Source organism: Artibeus jamaicensis, unplaced genomic scaffold (genome assembly GCF_021234435.1).
Source record: "Artibeus jamaicensis isolate MK-2021 breed Jamaican fruit bat unplaced genomic scaffold, CSHL_Jam_final contig_477, whole genome shotgun sequence".
NCBI lineage: Eukaryota > Metazoa > Chordata > Mammalia > Chiroptera > Phyllostomidae > Artibeus > Artibeus jamaicensis.
Genome location: NW_026521854.1, coordinates 8,615,417 through 8,635,798, shown reverse-complemented (window position 1 = coordinate 8,635,798; position 20,382 = coordinate 8,615,417). Strand labels below are relative to the sequence as shown.

Below are 20,382 nucleotides of genomic sequence, written 5' to 3'. Positions count from 1 at the left end.
AGTATTGCAGCCTCCTATTACACACACATAATATGCCTGTTGCCTTCTCCCAGCCACCACCCATCCACATGTCTAATCATGCAGCTTTCCACCCATTCATCCACACAACTGAATTGATCAACCGTACATCTACCCATCCAATCAACTAACCACCTATCCATCCACCTGTCCAACACCTACCCATCCATCCATCCAAAGACTCACTCAAACCACCCATCTACCTCTCATCTACCATTCAACTAATGCCAGATCCTGTTAGCCAGCTAACCATACTCCAAAATCCCCACACCCATCAACCCATCGAAACATCCATTCAACTCACCCATCATGTCTCATCTACTTGTCCATCTACTACCACCCAAATGAATACCTACTTATCTATACACCTCCACCCTTCTCTACTCAGAACCTTTCACCACCTACCCAAACATCCATCCACCCATCAATTGCATATTTACTTGTTTGCCTCTTCCATGAGAGTGTACATTCCCTGAGGATAGAAGTCCTGTCTAATTCATTACTGTTTACCCACTGCCAGCTCAAGAGTCTCAGGACACTTTAACAAATGTCGTATGAACAACATATATAACCACATGCTCAATTAATTCAAATATTGATTTCCTAGTATGATATGGGCTTTTTCTAGGCAGATGTACCCATCCAAACTAACCACCTACTTAACTACTCATCCACTAGTGCAAACATCTAGCAAATGCTAACCTATTCATTTGCCTATGTCCCATCCACTCTACCCCTCCCCCATAATTCAAATGTTCACTCATTTACCGAGCCGACAGCCACAGAGCTCAGCTACCTCCACACTTACCCACCTATTTCTTCATCTGCTTCCCAGACTCATGCTCTCCTTCTCATGAAGGAGCTAGTATGGGATTTAGGGACCCTGGAAGATACTCTCAAATGGGGCATGGAAGTTGGTGGAGGTGGGATCTAGTGGGGATCTGGGCTTCATTAAGTAGATGTAGGGCCTAACAAATGATGAATACCTTTTTTTGAATACTTTAAGCAACGGATCTTTTACTGTGTAAGGACCTTTAGATCTGACTTACAGATGAGGACATTGAGGCTCTAAGACAGTGAAGGCCTGCAGTCACACAGCTAGTGAGAATGTCTTTACATCTCCCCTTTCATTCCTTCCAATTAGGAGAGAATTTAGGAGAGGGGTTGCTTTCTGATTGGCAACACTTAGGGACAAAGAAACCACTGATTTCACTGAGATCAAGGTTTTACTGGGCAACCTCACAGTGCCAGACTGGTTGCCACCTACAGCTCCACTCCACACTGTAGGCCATGTAGGGCTGAGGTAGGGCCCCTAATACGGATCACTCTTTGCTCCCAGACCCTGTGGTGTGGCGTGGGCAGCTCAGGTGGTGTCTCCGTTGACGAAGGGTGCTTTGAGGGGCAAGGGCTGGCTCCGGGTCTCTGGCGTCCATGGAAGGAACTGCAGGCTCTGGATGGCTTCCCTCAGCTGGGCTTGAGAACTCTCCATCTCAACCAGGCGATGTTCCTGGAGAGGCAGCGGCAGTGGGCTCAGAGCCAGGGGAGAGTGGCACCCCAACTCTCGTTTCCTCACTTCCCACATCTGCCCCAGAATCCGGTCACAGGGGTGGGGTGTGTGTGTGTCTCACCAGACTTTTCAGACAGTGAGCTTCACTGCTTGGAGGGTCGCACTCTAGATTCAAATGCGAGGTCCTGTGGGAATCAAGAGCAAGGGGGAAGCTCAGAGGTTGGGGAACTCCCCTCCAGCCCCTGATTGGAAAGCTAGGGTCAGGGAGGCGGAGCTTGAAGTTAAAGGTGGAGTTTGTGCAGAATAGGGAAAGAAGCCTCGGTAAACTTGAAGGGGCTCTATCAGAGCCTGGAATGCCTAGGGTGAAAGGACAAACAAAACCTTTGGAGTCAGGGCTTGGTCCATCCTGGGTGGAGTGATGACCAGGATGGGGGCGTGCCCAGACGGAGAGGGCCTGGCCCAACCTGCTTAGTAGGGCCTGTTTGAGGAATAGGGCCTGACCAGACCACTTGCCAGGGACCTGCAGTCGGGCTCACCTAGGTACTGGCAGAGCTTTAAGAGGTGGGTTTTAGACAGGTAAGTTGGGGCGTGACCGTGCCTGGCGGGATTTGAGTGAGACTGATTGACTGAGAGACAAGGCCTGAATGAAAGTAAGGCCTGGGTGATCTGGTTATGTATAGCGGGTCTACCCGGGGGGTGGAGCTAATAGAGAGGTAGGACTCACCTTCCACGGAGCCTGGAGTCCAGGTGTTCCAGCTGGCCGCGAAGCTGCTGCTGCTGTTCAGTCAAGTCCCGGATGTGTGTGCTCAGCGACTCCACTAGGCCGGACAGCACCTTCTGTTCCTTACGCAGGGCGGCCACTTCGCACTGCAGCTCGGCCAGCTGTAGGGCAGGAAGCCATTGTAACCTGACCCACAGTCCCACCCCTTTTTCTCCCTGAAGACCCTGATCTGCCTGGTCCTTGCGCTCTACCTCCTCACTACCTATCTCTTGGGGAACCTCGTTCACTTATACAGAGGAGGAAACTGAGGCTCCAAGAGGATCGAGCTAGGTCCGAGGTAGCACGACTCAGGGAGCTCATATTTGAACCCAGACCTGCCTAGTTTACAAGTCTCGTCTCTGCCCTCGGTGTGCGGACCTGGGCTGGGCCTTACCTTGCCCATGGGACGGTGCGTGCCTGGCGCCTGGTCTCTGTCTCGCGGCTGGTCCAGGTGGCGCTGCCAGGGTACTGACGGCTTCCGAGGAAGAGAGGCCGACGCCCCGGTGCGGGGCCAGCCGCGGGGCATGGGGCCTGTGAGTAAAGAGCCTTTGGGTCGCGGCCGGGGGCCTGCGGAAGGGCGGCGGCGAGCTGGGCGGCCAGCCGGTACACTCTGCGTGCGTTGCACAGGTTGGGGCAGCCGTCGGGGCTGCTCCTGGTCTGGCCGCTGCAGGGCCCAACATCCTGAGCTGTGAATGCTGCGAAGGGACTGGCTCTTGGAGATGAGAGGGCTGTGCTTGGGGAGGTCCCGAGGGGGCAGGAAGCCTGGCTTCTCCCCTGCTGAAAAGCTGGGGGTGAGATGGAAAAGCTCAGACCCTTGACTGGCCCCTGAGCAGATCCTACTCTTAGCTCTGATCTGAAATGACCACACCCATGATTTCTTTACTCCTGGGTAACCCAGTTGCTGACAGGATCACATGTTGACCTCTGACCCTGTTCTGAACTTCCGACAGTACTGTCCTCTCTATGATCCTTTGACACCAACCCCAATCTAACTTTTGACTCTTTTCTAGACTTGTCTTGAACTCTGACACAGTATGACCCTTGACTTGACCCTCTCTGTAACTTCAGTTCCAATTTGACCTTGGGCTCAATCTCTGCTCACAAGGGTATCCTCTTCCTAACTGACCCCCTTGTACCCCCAACCTCTGACTTTAGACTGACCTGTCTCTGACCTGCCCCCTGAAAGACGGTGGTCTGACCTCTGACCTCAAACATGACTCTGCCCATACCCTTGACCCATCTGCCCCTTACCTCTGCTTACAACATTAACCTGTCCATAACCCTTGATGGTGTATCTTAATGTCTGACCTGACTCTGATCCCCGATTAAACCCCCTTGTCAATCTCTCACTGAACCCTGAGCTTCATTGCTGACCACAATGTCATTTTCTCTCTCTGACACCAGATGGGGTTTCTCCCTTACCTCTGAAATGACCAATTTCCATCCTGGACTTCAATCTGGTCCAGTGCCTACCATCTGACCACACCGTGAGCCTCGCCCTGACCCCTTGGACGACCCCGCCTCCAGCCTCTGACTTCCACCCAACACTGTTTCTGCCACTGACCCCGATGTGATCCTGGGCCTGACCCCTGACATAATCCTGACTTCACATAATCCTGCCTTTACCTCTGATCCCAGCCAGACCCTGTGCTTGCCTTTGGCCCTGCCCCTTCTCTCAGCCATCAGAACTGGACCAGACTGGAGGCAGGCAGGTTACCTGGAGTGGACCTGGGCTGGGGGTGGTGGAAGACGCATTGGCACAGACACAGGTACAGGCCGGCCTTCCTCTATGGCTTGCAGGATGGTGGGCAGAGGTTCCAGGTTGTCACGGGTTGCCTGGTGAGGCATGTAGGGAAGATGATGAGCAAGCTCTCTGGGGACAGAATTTCCCTGCCCTCTTTCCACCCTATGCCATGTCCTGGGCTCTAGGCTCAGGTCACACCTGGTTAAGTTCAGCAAAGATGGTACAGAGCTGGGCATGCAGGACTGCCAGCTGGAGGGCCAGGTCGCTGCTGCCCTGGTAACCACTAGGTGCTGCATCCACATCAACCATGGCCACTTGGTCCAGGAAGTGTTTCATGGCAGGTCCATGATTCTCCAGGAAGCTATTCATAAAGCCCATGTAGGCCTCCTTTTCACCAAACCTGGGTCAGAGTCCAACTGAGTGGGTCAGGTCTTGCATCTGCCACCCCCATGGCCCCACTCTGCCCCTCAGCCTTCCAGCACCTACGGGGCATGATTGGCGAGGTTCTGGATGACCTTGGCAATCAGTGTCAGGGTGCGGGCTGGGCCAGGTGCTGGGTGCTCTGGTGCGAGGCCAAAGAGGCTGGGTGCCAGGATGGCGGGACACAGGAACCGCAGGAAGAGAGAGGCGCACACCAGCCGGGGGCCCAGCGCTTCGGAGCCACGGGCTTTGCATGCTTCTCTCCAACCTGAGAAAATGATGCCCAGCTCTGCTGGGAACCAACTGGGGCAGAATAGGCAGTGGTCAAAAGGGGAGTATATGGGAATAAAGTTCATGGATGATCGAACTCCTAAGGTCAGGTATCAGGAGTCACCTGCATTCTGAGTTCCAGGATTGGCCACATCGGGGATAATGATGCTTGGGGTCAGGATTTATGTTGGTGCTACTGTGGTGACTTCTGGAGTCAGTAATCTTGGAGTTGGGGGTACAGGTTCACATGGGGACAGAGGCCATGACCTTGGGATCTTGCTATCATATGAGATTGTGGTGCCCAATAGAGTACATAATATAACATAGAATGCGCTCACAGGGTCGTCTGGGTGCAGAAATCATGCTATTGATGTCCCAGGTAACATGGGATTCGGCATACAGGTCAGAGGTCAAGGAACTGGAATCCCAGGTTTTCTGTGATCAGTTGCATGGAATTTGCAGTAGAGGGTCGATTAAGGCCAAGGGTCATGGGATTGAGGGCACGATTATCACCTCAAATCAGAGGTCATAAGATTGAGGCTCTATGTTAACTGTGGTCAGGTGGCATGAAATTAGGGTATGTGGTCACTTGTGTTTAAAGGGCAAGGAATTGCATCCAAGGTTAATGGGTTTAGTTGGCATAACATTGGGAATGAGTTGCCAGAGTTAGCAAATAAAACTCTGAAATAACTTTAAACTTGAATTTCAGATAAAAAAATAAATAATTTTTAAGCATAAGTATGTCCCAAATATTGCATCCCATTTAACTGGGCACCTTGTATTTTATCTGGCAACTAGCACAGTGGCTGGGAAGCAGGATCAGGCTCAGGTGCTGGAGCCCTGATTCTTACTCGTAGGAGTGGATGATATTCTGGAAGACCTCCTCACAGTTGTTTTGCAGTCTGGCTTGGTGCTGGGGCAGCTCTGAGGCTGGGCACTTGCTGGGGTCCACCTCACAGTCCTCAGTGGAGTCACAGAGACGCCGCACGACCTGTCCTACATCCAGCACAGCCAGACAGGGGCCAGGGCCATGACCACCAGGACTCACCACACCCAACCTCCAGTCTATCTCCAATGTACTGAGGGGACACCTAACGTCTTGAGGAGTCCCCAGTTACCTCCAGGACCCCAGCACCCCCAAGGCATCACCTACTGCCAGAACCCAGTTTCCCCAGGGACTCCCTGATCTCCCCTGGGACCCCCTAGTCCTCCCAGCAGGCTTATGTCATACCCCTTCCCCTGCCCTGCTCACCCAGCGTCTCTTGGAGATAGTCCTGTGCCACCAGCTTCATGTACTCATCGATGGCCTTGGTGGCCAATGTGTTTTCCCGGAACAGCAGTGCCTCACGGCCTCCGCTGCGTGCCAACTCCGCGGTGCCCAGGTCTGTCACCAATGCCTGGACATAGTGGGTGTCATGTTGCCTGGGCACAGACCGAGCCAGGGGGAATCCCTGCCCTTGGTGAGTCCTTCCCACCTGGGCACAGGCCCTGCCCCCCACAGTTACAGGTCAGGCCCGGCCCTTTCTGCTGGAGCACCTAACAGGCCAGAACCTCTGCCTCTCACAGCAGAAATGTAAGCTTTTCAGAGCTGAGGCTCAGCTCAGGCCCAGACCTTCACCGCGGAATCTCAGGCCCCACCCCTCAGGGAGCCCCGGCCCTCGCAGGTGCCACTTAGTCTGGACATCGGGATCCGCCCAGTCGCCGCACCGCACCTGTGCTCGCCCGGTGGCCCTCAGCACTCGCACCATGGCAGCCGCCAATTCCTCCTTGGCCTGCGCAGACAGCTCGGGCTCCAGTGCCTCGCAGAGGCGTGCGTAGTGGAAAGTGAGGAACTCTGCTAGCTCCTTGTAGCGCTCGGACGGCAGCACGCGCAGGCGCCGAGCCCTGATGCGCGCTCTCAGCACCGCGCCGGCTGGCGCACCAAGCAGCGGGAACCAGCGCTCCAGGCCCGCGGCGGGCGCTCCGGAGGCTCCCAGCTCCTCTAGTGCCAGTGTCGCGCGTCCCAGAACCGAGCTTCCTGGGCTCGCTCCGCGCAGCCGCAACGACACACGATGCGCTGGCGGCAGCGCCTCGAAGTGGAAGCGCTCTGCCCAGAAGAGTGGATCCGGACCAGCCCTCGGTGCCGTGCGCGCCAGCAGGGCGCCGTCCAGCCACAGCTCAACCCGCACTCCAGGCTGCCCCGCCGCAACTCGTGGCAGCCCCTTTGCTTCGTGCACCCACACGCTGAGCCATGTCTCTTCTCGTTCTATGTTGTCCTGCGGAACAGAGTGGTGGAGGGAGGAGTGGGTGCTCGGTGGTGGGCACCGGAGGTGAAATATGAGGCCCATGTCCCCTGGGAGATCGCTGGGCCCTTGGGGGAAGAAAGTTGGGCCACAGGGGCCCCAAGGTGGTCAAGCGGAAGACCTTTAGCTGTTCTATGATCTCCCGGATAGATGGGTTCTATAGGGTGCTGTGGAACAGCCGTAGGGTGGGGAGTTGGAGACTACTTGGTAGGCGGAGTTTTGGGTGTGAATGGGATTCAGATTGAAAAGAAGGGGCGTGGGTCGTTGTGCAGGGGACTGGTATTAGATAGGGAAGGTCTCGGAGTAGTTGCACAGGTGTGGGTGGGCAAGAGTGTCTAAGGAGCGGGCTATGCCAGGGTTGGTAAAAGGGCTGGGGCTCCGGGTGTGGCCTGGGCCTTCAAGCCCCTGACTTTCCACAGTACTGACCTGGCTGGGCTGGAAGTGGCGACGAAGGTCCTCGATCCAGCGGTCTCTTTCAGCAGCCGAGCGACAGGAAAAGCAGCGGCTTCCTCCTGCCCATGTTACCTGTTGGGGAGGGGGATTTCAGTTTGCATTTGAGACCAAGGTGGATCCAAAGGGCCAGGATGAGGTGAAGAGTTGCCTACATTTACCTGGAAGCAGTGGGGCTCCTCCAGGAGGCTGGGGTGCAGCGGCCAGACCCGTACATCCCGTTCAGCGCCCAGGTCCAGCTCAGAGAGTGTTGCCAGAGATTCCCGAGAGCCCAGAGCACTGGGGGCTCTGGGGAGGAGATGGGGAATAAGGGTCATTTCTTGCTTCTCCTCCCACCACCCCCTACGGTCTGAAGGGTGAGGAGAGGCCTGGATGGACTTAAACCTAAACTGGACTTGAGCACATCACTTTTAGGATCAACCCAGCTTCTCATGGTGGCCTGCATGACCTTACGCAGTATAGCTCTTGATATCGTTTGACCTCATTTCTCTTCACTTAATCTCTCACTGTCTGAACTCCAGTCCCACTGGCCTTGTTTTTGTGTCTTCACCTGACCTCTTGGCCTTTGCGCATGCTGTTCCCTCTGCCTGGAATGCTGTTCCTGCTCTTCTCGGCCTAGTTAACTTCCACCCATCCTTCAGATTTCAGCTCAGTTCCCTTCCCTGACACTCCCAGACCAGGATGTTGACTTAGCCCCTGTTTTAGAATTATTTTGTCAGACTCTACTCCCACTCTTCCATGAGGAACTGGCTCCATGCTAGGGTCTTTCAGTGGCCCCAGCGTGGCTCAACAACACAGAGCAGGACACAGAGGGGGAAATAGAAGGTGTGTGTTGAAGGTCAGAGTGATAAGCGGGATGAGGGGGAGGGGGCAATGTTAAATCCCAGCCCCTCTAGCCCCTCAGAGACTCTTACCCATCCCGGGAGGCATTGGCTCCTAGCTCTGACCTGGCCTTTTTCTTTTCTTTCAGCCGCTTGAGCAGCCCCTGTGGGAAGAGGAACGTCAGCTGGGCAGAACCCTGTGTCCCCTCCTCAGCTCCTTTTTCCTCAGGGTGTCCTGGAGGGTCTACTATTCTTGGGGGGTCACAAGCTTAGGCAGCCACAAGCTCAGGCTGTATCAGTAGGAATAATAAAGGCAACCAATTGCTTCCATTTCTAAAGCACCAATCATATGCTTTTCTGCATTCTTTATTAATTTCTCATAAACAGCCCAGAGAGGGAAGTGTTCCCATTAGCTCCATCTGACAGATAGAGACACTGAGGCCCAGAGAGGTTCAGTAACCTGCCCAGAATTGCCCAGTAATAGTCCTCTCTCACCTCTGAGGTTCTGGAAGTCTTTGCTCTCCCTCCACCCCCCACTGGATATCTTACCCGAACGTTGTGGACCTGGTGGGGGCCAGCAGCCTCTGGTTCAGTCTTTCCAGAGGTCCGGTCTGTGGGTAGTCAGGGGTGGAAGGTTGAGCGATGGGATCATCTTGGATTCCGCCCCACCTGACAGGCTCCCAGATGCCCCCGCCCTCCCCTCCATTCACATGTACTTACCTGGATCCCTGAGGTTCCCCATGGCCACCTGGATGCTGCCCTCAGAGCTAGCACTCCCCACCCGGGACCGGCGAGGACCCTGTTCCTCCACAGGAATGGATAGTCAGAAAAGGGAGGCAGGCACCTTTCCATTATCCCCACTCCTTTTCCCTCCTTCCTTCCCCTGGCCCATGGGCCCTCTCTCACCTCTTCCTCACCCCCAAGCAGCACCAGCCTCCCATCGAGCAGAGTGAAGGCCCCAATGTTCCAGATGGGCACATCGGGGGTGGGGGCCTCAGGGATCTGAGGGCTAGGGGGCTCCGGCTCTGGCTCAGGCTCTGGGTAGAGGAGGAGATGCTGGAGACCTGGGAGTTCTCCTCGAACCTCAGACCACCCTTTTCATTCCCTGAGGCTCACTGGGGACTCCCTCCTAAGTGCCTCCCTTTTCCTTCATCCCCCCATCCCCACCCCAGACAGCCAAGTAGTTGTTGAACAAGGTCCTTCTCTGGGCCTTGTCCCCACTGGCCATGGGTAGTGGACTTAGCCGACCTACTATGTAACATGTTCTGTGTTTACTGCTTCACATGCTTTCTCTCATTTAATCCTCCAAAGCCACTGAAAGGGCTATTATAACCCCCATTTTACCAAGGAGAAAACTGAAACCTAGAGAGATTGAGTGATTCTTCTACATTCACAAGCTTGCGAGTGATTGAGCTGGGCCTCAGGTGCAAGCATTCTTCTCTGAACCAATTCAATGTGTAGGTCCGAGAAGTTAAACAACGGGACAGCGCCCTATTTTCTTACATAAATAACTAGTCTAAGGTGGAATATATTCAATGTTCGAGAAAGGGATAGAAAAAGGTCAGGGTGGGGGGGGTAGTGCAGTGGTCTCCCAGAGACAGTAAGTTTGTGCTAGGCCTTGATAGCAGGAACAGCTTGATCAAAGGCGAAGGCGTGGCAAGACCCAGGGAAATACAGGGAAGGACAAAGGAGTCTGGGGGACTCAGAGGCCAGGGAAGAAGAAGGTCCAGGAAGACACTGGTACAGGACCTTGGGTGCCAATTAGAAGGGGTTTTTTCCTGGGGGTTGTGTGGAGCAATGGAATGTACTTGAGCATGCAAAGATCAGATCTGCTTGTTAAAGAGCTCTCCCTCTGGATTCTATGGAGTGGGCAATACTTGACGCCTGGAGAAATTTGAAGGGATGATTTGCAAAATGGGGGCTGTGAATGATGAAAATTAAATGTGCTTCCGGGAACAGGAGGATCTGAACCGACCCTCCCAGATTACCTGTCTGTCCTACTGTCTTACCACTGGAGGAAGAAGAAATGATAACTCCCACTGTTAACAGACCACTTAAAATGTGCTGGGCCCTGGCCTGGTGCTTCACACATGAGCCCTAATGCTCATGGTACCCTTCTAGATCCCTCTGTGCACCACCTAGCCCCATCTGTCATTTCTTGTTTATACTTGTTCACTGCCTTTCATGTCCACTGCATTGAGCTTCATGGGGTAGCCAGTGACATTGTTTTGTTCACTGCTGTGTTCTCTGTGCCTAAATCAGGGCCTGGCACATAGTAAATGCTCAAAGACCTCTGCTTGAATGTATGAATGAATGAATGAATGAATGAATGAAATCATATTCCCTTCCAGGTAGGGATCATGATTCCCATTTAACTGATGGGGAAGCTGAGGCCAAAGGAAGTGAAGAAACTAAGGCATGGAAGCTGGAGAGCAGGAGGAGGCTGAGATGGATATCCAGGCAGGAGAGGATGGGACTGGGCCATTGAACATGAGACGAGACCAGGCGGGGCCAAGAGCCTATTCCCTGTCTCTTCCTCAGTGGACCCCCTGGCCCACAGGCCCTTGGCTACACCTCCCTCCCCCAGGCCCTGGGTAAGGGGGAAAGAGGGAAGAGGGCAGCTGAGTCCCAGCCATTTCCTGTTGGGCTTTTGCACTCCCCACAACTTCCTGTGTCTGTAAGTCTGATGCTCTGGAGGCAGACAAAACCCAAGCATCCGGCCCAAGCTCTGGGTGGGGGAGCCACGTACCTGAAGCTTCTGGTCTTGGCTCTGGCTCCAGTGCTGGGCTCTTATGCCTCCCCCAAAGGCCCTTGGATATTCGGGGGCGACTTGGGCGTGATTCCTTGGTGGGCGCAGAGAGGACACGACGGAACAGCGAACGACGAGCTGGTTGGCTGTTGACTATGGGTTCCTGGTGGCTCAGTGCTCTCCCCCAGCCCGCAAGGCGGCTCCAGTGGAACCCTCCAGCCCCCTTCTCCCCACCTCCTCCTGTGTGCCAGCGATAGGAGGTTAGTGGGGATGGGGCTGCAGGCTGGGTTTCAGAGGACTGGTGTGTTGGTAGTGGGTCCATGGTGGGGATTCTCCTGGGGGAGGAGAGGGTGACAGTTCTGGTTTGAGTCTGCCCACATGCTGCCCTTATCTCAGCCCCCTCCCTAATCTCAGCTCTGCCCCCAGAAAACCTCCCCACCCCCCGGGGGCCACACTCATTCCTTCTCTTACCTTGATTTCCTGACCAGCCTCAGAAGCAGCAAACCTTCTGCACACTGCCTGGCTTCCTCCTACCGAACGCTAGTCCACGTGACCCTATCTGTCCCACCCCACCCCACAGGCAGGCTGGCAAGACACAGTGAGGGCAGGATGCAGGGGGAGAGGAGGTGACAGAGCAGAAACCAGAATCTCTCAGTGATCAGGAGGGAGTACATGCCCCTCTCTGAGCCTCAGTTGCCTTCTCTGCAAAATGGGCACAGGCTGGTGAGAACATGGAGCCCCTGGAACTCTCATCCACTGCTGGTTAGAGTGTAGACTGATTCACCCAAGTTGGAAAACTGGTCTAATTGACAAACATTGACCATATGCCTCTCATCTGACCCAGCAGTTCACCCAATAGACATGCCCATTGACATTACTCATAATAGCCTCAAACTGGCAACAACTCAAGTGTCCACGTACCATAGAATGGGTAGATTGATGTAATTCAGCAAGGAGAGTGAACAAACTACTGAGTGATTGAACGCAGATAAATCACAAACAATGCTAAGGAAAAAAAAAGACTATACACTGTATTGTTCCATGTATATTAGGTTCCAAAGTAGACAAGACAATATGCAACAAGTATGGCAGTCAGTGTCCTTTGGAGGGGGTCCTGGGGAGGGGCATGAGGGAGGATTCTGGGAGCTGATCATGATTTTTATCTCTGCTTTTAAAATTGAGGTGAAAGCCCTGGCCGGGTGGCTCAGTCAGTTGAGCGTCATCCCATACACCAAAAGGGTACAGATTCCATCCCAGCTGGGGTTGGTCAGGAGGTGACCGATAGAAGTCTCATGTCAATGTTCTCTCGCTCTCTCTGTGTCTAAAGATTCAACAAGCATGTTCTCAGGTGAGGATTAAAAAAAAATTTGAGGCGAAAGCCACATAACATACATTTAATATGTCTATTTCTTAAGCAGGATGTTGGTTACACGGATGTGTTAGGTTGTGAAAACTCATTGATGCACTTTCCTCATAAATGTTATCATGAAAAAGAGGCAGGCAATTATTGTTCCGAGAAATAAGTGAGTCAACATGAGAGTCAGTAGAATCCTGGCCCATGAGTGGGTTCCAGTCCCAGCTGGTCCTTTTCTTGCTGTGTGGCCTCAGGCAAGTCACTTCCTCTCTGATCTTCACTTTCCATATTTGTACAACACAATGATAATATCAGTTTCAGAAGGTTTATAATAGGAGCCTTCTTTTATTCAAAAAAAGGTTTCCTGAGTGCCCACTGCGTGCTAGGTGCCACAGAAGCTACAGGGAATGAAACAAACATGATTCCTGCCCTCCTGAAACTCACAGTGCAGGGCAACCCCTACCTGGCGAGGAGGACTGGGATGGAGAGGCTGAACAGAAGTGTTGTTCTTTGAGCTGGAAAAACCTCAGGAAGGCTTCCCTGAGGAGGTGCATTTGCAACCTGAAGCATGAGAAGGAGCTGGCTGTGAGAAGAGCATGTTAGGTAGAAGAACTGGTTTGTGCAAAGGCACGGGTGACAAGAATCCACAGGGTAGGGTGGGTAGAATCACCTTGAAGGGCATGTGGCCTGTGCAGTCACCCAGGACTCCATGCTCAGAAGGGCTCCACACTACATTTGATTTAATGCTCTGCTATTGCTGTCCTGAAGTTCTTGTTTTTTGAACAAGGGGCCCTGCATTTCCATTTGTACTGGGCTTCACAGATTCTATAACTCATCCTGAAGAGGAGGGTGTTGGGTGAGAGCCAAAGACCCTTCTGGAGCTGGATGTAACAGGCAGGTGCACACAACTTAGATATACCCATTTTATTCATACCGCATCAGGCCACCCACTACACACTCATGTGGAGCCTTCTTATGTTCCTCCATGTCTCTGAGCATTTACCACCTCATTGCATTCTGGCTCCACTCCCACCTCCCTGTGTTTTTGCTGGAGTACTTTCTCTGACAGATGGAGCCCATGCAACAAGCAGCCCCAAAGTGCCAGAGAATTAGCACCTCCTTAAGAGAAGTCCTCGGCCAATGGCTATGGGAGTTGAAAGATTAATACTCCAGTTTCCTCACCACTTCAGTGGAATGACTTTAGGGCATGTCCTATACTGTCTCCCAGAGGTCCCCATTGGCATTGAGCTCCATTTGCCCCCAGTGCCAACTTGCTTGATAAGGTGCCGTTTCTGGGCTGCCTTCCCTTCCCTACCTCTCTTCCTTGTTCCCCAAATGATGTGTCCTGGGATGACCTCCCCAACTACTTGTACTGGAATTTTTGTCTCAGGGTCTGATTCTGAGCAAATCCAGACCAAGACAACATGCGCAAACACATAATGCATAGCCACAGACTTTCTTTCCACTGTCTCTTTATTGGAGGCCTGTGGCTGGCAGGGTCGCTAGAGGTAGCTTCCTCTTAGATATCCTAGAGGCCCTCCTGGCAATTCTTGGCTTCACATTCTAGAAAAGACAAGAGAGTGTGAGGCTTGGGGGGAGGGGGAGGCTGGGCTGCCTCTCCTCATGGTGGAAGCCTGTATGAGGAAGAAGAGAAAGTGAGGGGGTGGGTACAACTAATCACAGGCCAGCTTAATGACATAGAGTGGTAGTGTACAGGTAGCACAAAACTGTGCAGGTGTGTGAGTAGGGGTGTTTTTGTGGTGATTGAGGTCAGGGTCTGGGGCCAAGGTTGTGCTGGATTGCTCCAGCATAAGAATTGTTATCAAGGGTCAGGGATGCTGGGGCTGCGCAAGCATCCTCAGGGATGAGATTGTCTGGACAGAAGACTGAACCCTACAGTTAGGAACTGGACAGAGGATGTGCAGGCAAAGGGGTTTTCTGCAGGGAAACACCAGTTAGGTTACTGTTGTGTATACAGAGGTCCTTTGAGTAGGGGCCAGGGGTGAGCCCAAGGTTAGGTGGGCTGGGATGAGGCTGTGCAGGCAGAAGCATTGTGACTTGGGTATAGGTGATGCAGGCCAGGCTGAGTTGCAAGGGCAAAGGGGCTGCTGGAGGAGTCAGGGTCCATGCCCTGGTTGAGAGGGCAGACAAATTGAAAGCTGGGCAAACAACAAGGTGGCTGGATCAGGGGCTAGGCTGAGGTTGTGCAGGCGGAGGAAATGTTGCAATCAAAACAACTTAAAAGCTGGGACTAGGCTGACTGAATAGGAAGGCTACAAGGGAGGTTAGGGACCTGGCTGAGGCTGTGCGGGCGGTAGGGGTTACAGGAAAGAGAGGGGCTTGCTCAGGTGGGGGGGGGCAGGCAGGCAGGGTAAGGAGCTGAGCTTGTGTCAGATGGATCGCAGGCCGAGGTAGTACGGGCGTCACGGACTCACCGCTTCAAAGTGAGGCCAGGTGCTCAGCAGGTGGAAGAGCGCGTCACCAGGGCACTCCGTGCGCACCAGCTGGCGGTGGCCAAGCACTGCATAGTCCCGCCGCAGGAGGCCGGCGCGCACTGCGCACCTGGGAAGTACATCCCGCACAGTGCGCAGGGAAGCATCTGCAGGCAGCTCCGCAGTGTAGTTGCCCACGAAGGCCACGCCGAAGCCTCGGGAGTTGTGGCCTAGTGTATGCGCGCCTACCCAGTGCCAGCCGCGGCCCTCGTACACGTAGCCGTCTGAGCCCACCACGAAACTGCGGAGGAGAAGGAGGCAGCCAACCTGTGTCATCAGGGGTGCCCTGCCCGATGTCTGTGCCAAGTTTTGCCTGGTCGCACTGTCTCTGCCTAGTCCTGCCTCGTCCCACTCCACCAGAGGCCACCCCAGTAACCCTCTCTCCTATTTCTCGGGCATTAGCTACGCCCCTTTCTGTCCGACCTCTTCAAGTTATCTCAAGTCCAGCTCCTGCCCAATTCATAGCACTTTTCTGTCTTAGGCCTAACCCCATCACTGCAGGGCTTCAGTCCCAGAGGGTCCCACCCTAGTTTAGGTCACTCCCCTCTCCACCTTGGCCCCACCCACCCCACTCCTCCCTTCCACCAAGTTTGCTCTGGTCCAACCTGCCTCCAGAGTTAGGCTCCGCCCACTCAAGCTCTGCACCTAGTAACTGGCCCTGCCCTGCCCCAGGCCCCGCCTACCTGTACCCGATGTCATCCCAGCCACGAGTGTCCTGGTGGAAGCGCTGCATAGAGCGCATTTTCGCCGCACAGCTCTCGAAGGCCGTGCAGGGGGATGCGGGCAAGTATGTGTGATGCACGTACAAGAACCCGAGAGGCAGCCGCAATGGCTTCGGGTGGCCCCGGTACGGTGCTGCACCCCAGCGGCAGCGGGGGTGGATGGCAGGGCATCCTGCAGGGAAGGGCGTACAGGGCTGGGGTTAGTCATCGTTTCTCTTCCTGCTGCCCGTACCCCCATTAGAGTGCATTCTGTGGGCCATTTCCCCAGCCTCCTTCCAGATTTTGGGACAGTCCAGTCTCACACCACAGTGGCCTCCCTGAAGATCTAACTTAACTAAATCTTACAGCATCCCAGTCCCATCGGAATTATCAGCTATGACTCCCACCCCCTTCAGGAATTGTAGGTCAGACTTCAAGGTTCTTTTCAACCCAGGACACAACACTCTCTTCAGCTGGCCCTGCCCTGAGGCCTAGGAGAGACAGCCACACTGAGAAAGAGGAATCTTGGCCCACAACCATTATGCTTTAGTTGTGTACTACTTGCTTTCTTTCTCAAACCATCCAGCAAATCCAAGAGGTAGCAGATTAACCCCACTTCAATGAGAAAAATGAGATTCAGAGCAGTGAAGCAACTCACCTAAAGATGCAAGGAATAACTGGCTGATTTTTATTCCAATCTCTGTGCCTTTGCATGTGTTGAGCCCACCTCCTGCAGTGCCTGCTTCCTCACTTTTTTTGTTGTTGTCGTTACATGAACTCCTATTCATCCTTCAAGACCTAAATTTAGCCTTTGCTTACCTCTGCAGCTGCCCTGTCTCCTCAGCGAGAGACCTGTTTCCCCCTCTGGAATTCCTAGTCCTGGCTCCCCCTGACCGCCTGGGGCTGAGAGTGTCTGTCTCCGTGAGAGGGAGAGTACTGGGGGAGGGGGCCCTTCTCACCCAAAAAGGCTTCAGTGTACTCCTTGGTGGCAAGGGTGGCCACCTGTGCCAGCTGTTCTTGGCTCATGCCCTGAAGCTGGGGGTGTGCTGGCTCCAGTCTCTGTAGCAGGATGAGGGTGCCCCAAACCTGCTGGGTCAGGGCAGGGGCTGAAATCAGAGCAGCTCCGTTCTGCCTTCGGAAATTGCTGCGAAATCCTGGGTCTCCAGCCACCCCAGCTCCATAATACTGGCTCAGGAGGTGGCTAAGGGGTGGCCGGGGCTCAGGGGCCCGGCTCAGGTAGTCTCCAAGGAGGACCCCATCCAGAGCACCATTGAGGAAGGCCATCGTAAGCAGTGATGCCCCAGGGGCCAGGAGCGTGAAGTTCCTGGGGATGGAGAGCTGGTCCCAGCAGCCCTCAGCTCCTAGGCCTGGGTGGCTCTGGGTCTGGGGGCCCTGGAGGAAGGTCAGACCCAGGTCTCTGGCCAAGGTGACCACCAGGAGGCTGTCCACGGTGGTTGGAGACTTTGCTTTGGCATCTGGTGAGGAGGTTTGGTCATCTAGAGAGGTGACTTGGACATCTGAAGAGGGGTCTTGGACGTCTGGAAAGATGGCTCCCACATTGAAATTTGTGGCTCTAACATTTAGAGACATAGCTCCCACATCTGCAGAGCTAACATCCGGAGAGGCATCCCTGAGTCCTGGGGAGGTGGCTTTTACATCAGGAACCATGGCTCCAGCATCTGGAAAGGTGGCTCTGACACCCGGAGGGGTGACTGTGCTGTCCAAGGGCAAGTTTACGACCTTGTGCCTCTGCAGTCCTGCTTTCAGCCCAGCCAGAAGAGGCTCCACAGCCACTGTCGAGCCATCGGGTGCCAGTACCACCCCATATTCCTGCCTGCCCCGCACATCATGTCGAGCCACCTCCTCCATCAGGCCTCGAAGCTCTGGACTCAGTGCAAGGAGATCCAACTTGGTGGCTCTGAGACTCCATCCTTCTAGCAGGAAGTGATAGAGGGGATCATGAGGACCAGAGTCGTGGGCTGACAGCTTCCACATGGAGGCGGTGTGGCTGGCCTCAGTGACTGGGGCCTTCTGCTCCAGCTCAGCCAGAGCCTGGATGACAGAGTCCATGAGGAAGGGTAGGGATGCTGCAGGAGGAGAGATGGCATTAGCGCAGCGGCCCAGCACCCCCTGTTCCTGAGCCTCCTGCTGCTGCTTCCACATCTTCTCAATGCTCTCCATCTGACAGCCCTGTGACTCCCAACACCATCCTGTGTAAATGAGGAAACTGAGGCACAGACAACAGGTTAAGGAGTTTAGACTATCTGTGAGCACTGGGGAGCCACGGCAGGTTCATGACCAGGGGCATTTTAAGATTACTCCTTTGACTGCCTGTGGAGAGTGAATTTTCAGGAGGCCAAGGTAGAGAGAGGGAAACAATGTGGAGGTGAGCAATAAAGATTGCCAAAGCTAGGTTGGTGGCAGCGTGATGGACAAAAGTGGGCAGAGTCCCTAGGTATTCTAAGGGAAAGATGGACAGTTTTTGGTGGTGGATTGGAGTTTGGGGAATTTTAAAGGGCAAGGTGTCTGGAGGATGTGCAGGGAGGGAGAGGGTGGGCCTGTGTCTTGTAGAGGAAATGTCAGCGGCTGAACTGGAACCCAGAAGTGCTGGGCTCAGAGCTGAGTTGTTGAATAATAGCTAACATTTCTTAAACATTTACTATGTGCCACGTGACTTAGATAACTTAACAAATTTAATCTTTACAATGACCTTGTGAGCTCAGAGAGATGAAATGACCTGCCTTAGGTCACACAGACAGGAAGTGGAAGAAGCAGGATTATGAACCCAGAAATCCCAGTAGACAGTCCACACTGTAATTCCTCTGTTTTTTTCTCTGACTAAAATGCCCTTTCCTGTTTCTCTCCAAGTAAAAGTCTTCTCCTTCCTGTCCTAGATCTGTGTCCCTTCCTCCAGGAAGCCTTCATGATTTTTGCTCTTCTGGCCCTAGGTCTTTCCCTCACCCCCTACCTTGACCCTGTGTAGCTGGAAGCATCTGTGTCCCCAGACTGGAAGTTCCTTGAGACTGAGGTCTCCTGGGGTCTCTAGTCTCACCCTGTACAGGGCTGGTCACAGAGAAGACAGCAGTACACTTCTGTAGAATCGATTGTCCTGGCCACAGGCCTCTGCCTTCCGACCTACCTGTCCCTGGCTCCGGCCACAGCCACAGTCCAAGCAGGATCCAGAGGACACCCTGGACTACTGTTGTGGGATTCCAGTTCCTGGGGGGCATAGCTGCTTGACTTCAGCGGAGACCTTGGCAGAGCTGGAAGGAGACAGGCACAGAGAGCGGAGTGGTGTGTTTGGTCACTGTCAAAGTCCAGGGGTGAATGATACGGCTGCCCCATGCAGAGATGTGGGCGGGAGGCAGCGGAGGCATAGGGACAGAGTACTCTGGGTCAAGGTCATATGGTTCTCAGGGGCTTTCCTGTCCTATCCTGTCCAGGCTGAGGTCAATGGTCAGTAAGCCAATCCCAACCCAGGAGGAATCTGGAGGCCAGGTAGTTTAGACTCCAACAAACTCTGCCCATTCCCCAGAAAAGCAGACTGAGGCCAGTTCTGCAAGTCCTACCTCTTTCCTGATCATTTGGTTGCTGCTGCTGGCCACTAGAGGGGACTGTCAGGTGCCAGCCCAACTGGTAAGACTGAATGTTCTGAGGGAGGGGAGAGGAGGACACACCTGAAGATGGCATTGCCTCCTGCCTTTGCTGCCAGCACGTTAGGCTCAGGCGGAGAATGGGCATAGGGGCTGGGGGCTATTTTTGCTGGGGCCCGCTGTGAACCCAGGGGACCAGGAGATGTCTTTTCTTATTCAGTTCCAGCTCCTGGTCCAAAGCCACCAGATGTAGCTGAGAGCAGGGACTGGGCCCAGGGCCTTCTGGACCCTGGCTTTGCCCCAGGAGCTGGTTTCTTGGCTCACCTGGGTTGATAGTGAGGGGTTCTCCCCTTCTCCCAGGCTGTGGCCGAGTCCTGCAGAAGTGAGCCTACCTCCCTTTATTTGAGTGTCAGGTGGGATGGGCCCAGTGTGACCGGGGTGCTGTGAAAATTGCTTCACTGTGGGCTTCCCACTCTGAAACCAGCCTGGGGAGTTTCCAGGGTACCCACTAGGCTGGGCACTCAGCAAAGCGCAAGCCCTGGGCGGGCCTGGGAATGCCCAGGCTGAGCCAGGCTTGGGATTCCCCAGGGGGAGCCTGCTCAGATATCCAGTGTCTTCCTTCTGGGGACTCAGCATCACCCAGCACGAAGCTTGGGGACACAGTGGAGGCTCAGGGAGTAGGGTCCTAAGGGAGGGAGTGAATGGGGGCCATTCCCCAGGGAAATCGAGGAAATCTCTGAGTCCTAGTTTCCAACGGGAACGGGGCTCTGCCTGGTAGAACAGTGTGCGGGAAGAGGTCTGTGTGTCCATCCAGGTCAGGGGCTAGAATGAGGAGAGTGAAATATCCTCCTCCGGCACAAAATTTAAGGTGGTGCCAAAAATCTCAGTCAACAAGTTAAACAATATTTTAATAGACCAAAGTGAATGCAAGAAGGCTACAATGAAAAAATATTATTTTATAATAGATGGAGATAGGATCAGGGACAGTGCTGTACAGAGATTACTGGCGCCAGAGGTAAAAGGAAAAACAAAGAATTCTGCCCTGGCTGGTGTAGCTCAGTGGATTGAGTGCAGGCTGTGAACCAAAGGGTTGCTGGTTCGATGCCTAGTCAGGGCATATGCCTGGGTTTCGGGCCAGGTCCCCAGTGGTGGCCATGTGAGAGGCAAACACACATTGATGTTTCTCTCCCTCTCTTTCTCCACCCCTTCCCCTCTCTCTGA

General features: G+C 54.0%; 2 protein-coding genes across 2 annotated transcripts; both read right to left on the bottom strand.

Moving 5' to 3' along the window:
• Positions 1 to 996: 996 nt before the first annotated feature.
• Positions 997 to 13,383, bottom strand: RASAL3 (RAS protein activator like 3). Its single transcript, XM_037141905.2, has 18 exons — positions 11,493 to 13,383; positions 11,022 to 11,356; positions 9,179 to 9,309; positions 8,993 to 9,071; positions 8,822 to 8,883; positions 8,366 to 8,436; positions 7,613 to 7,739; positions 7,428 to 7,526; positions 6,432 to 6,974; positions 5,972 to 6,116; positions 5,571 to 5,715; positions 4,516 to 4,752; positions 4,228 to 4,429; positions 4,003 to 4,121; positions 2,680 to 3,070; positions 2,250 to 2,407; positions 1,647 to 1,710; positions 997 to 1,525 (listed from the first exon to the last, which is right to left on the bottom strand). The coding sequence occupies exons 2-18, from the start codon at positions 11,341 to 11,343 to the stop codon at positions 1,382 to 1,384; spliced, it is 3,039 nt and encodes a 1,012-aa protein (XP_036997800.2). The 5' UTR covers positions 11,344 to 11,356; positions 11,493 to 13,383; the 3' UTR covers positions 997 to 1,381.
• Positions 13,384 to 13,767: 384 nt separating this feature from the next.
• PGLYRP2 (peptidoglycan recognition protein 2) lies at positions 13,768 to 18,919 on the bottom strand. The gene is made up of 5 exons (XM_037141906.2): positions 18,708 to 18,919; positions 16,528 to 17,655; positions 15,551 to 15,761; positions 14,811 to 15,108; positions 13,768 to 13,938 (listed from the first exon to the last, which is right to left on the bottom strand). Exons 1-5 carry the CDS (start codon positions 18,796 to 18,798, stop codon positions 13,849 to 13,851), a joined length of 1,818 nt encoding a protein of 605 aa, XP_036997801.2. The 5' UTR covers positions 18,799 to 18,919; the 3' UTR covers positions 13,768 to 13,848.
• Between the last annotated feature and the right edge of the window lie 1,463 nt (positions 18,920 to 20,382).

Excerpts from the sequence above, each read along its gene's own strand:
- RASAL3 (XM_037141905.2), bottom strand. The coding sequence starts at position 11,343 with ATGGACCCACTACCAACACACCAGTCCTCTGAAACCCAGCCTGCAGCC. Across the intron at positions 4,122-4,227 it reads TCTTTGCTGAACTTAACCAG|GCAACCCGTGACAACCTGGA; the intron begins GTGTGACCTGAG and ends ATGCCTCACCAG. Across the intron at positions 1,711-2,249 it reads GACTCCAGGCTCCGTGGAAG|GACCTCGCATTTGAATCTAG; the intron begins GTGAGTCCTACC and ends TGATTCCCACAG.
- PGLYRP2 (XM_037141906.2), bottom strand. The coding sequence starts at position 18,798 with ATGCCCCCCAGGAACTGGAATCCCACAACAGTAGTCCAGGGTGTCCTC. Across the intron at positions 15,109-15,550 it reads TGGGATGACATCGGGTACAG|TTTCGTGGTGGGCTCAGACG; the intron begins GTAGGCGGGGCC and ends TCTCCTCCGCAG. Across the intron at positions 13,939-14,810 it reads CCTGGCCTCACTTTGAAGCG|AATGTGAAGCCAAGAATTGC; the intron begins GTGAGTCCGTGA and ends TGTCTTTTCTAG.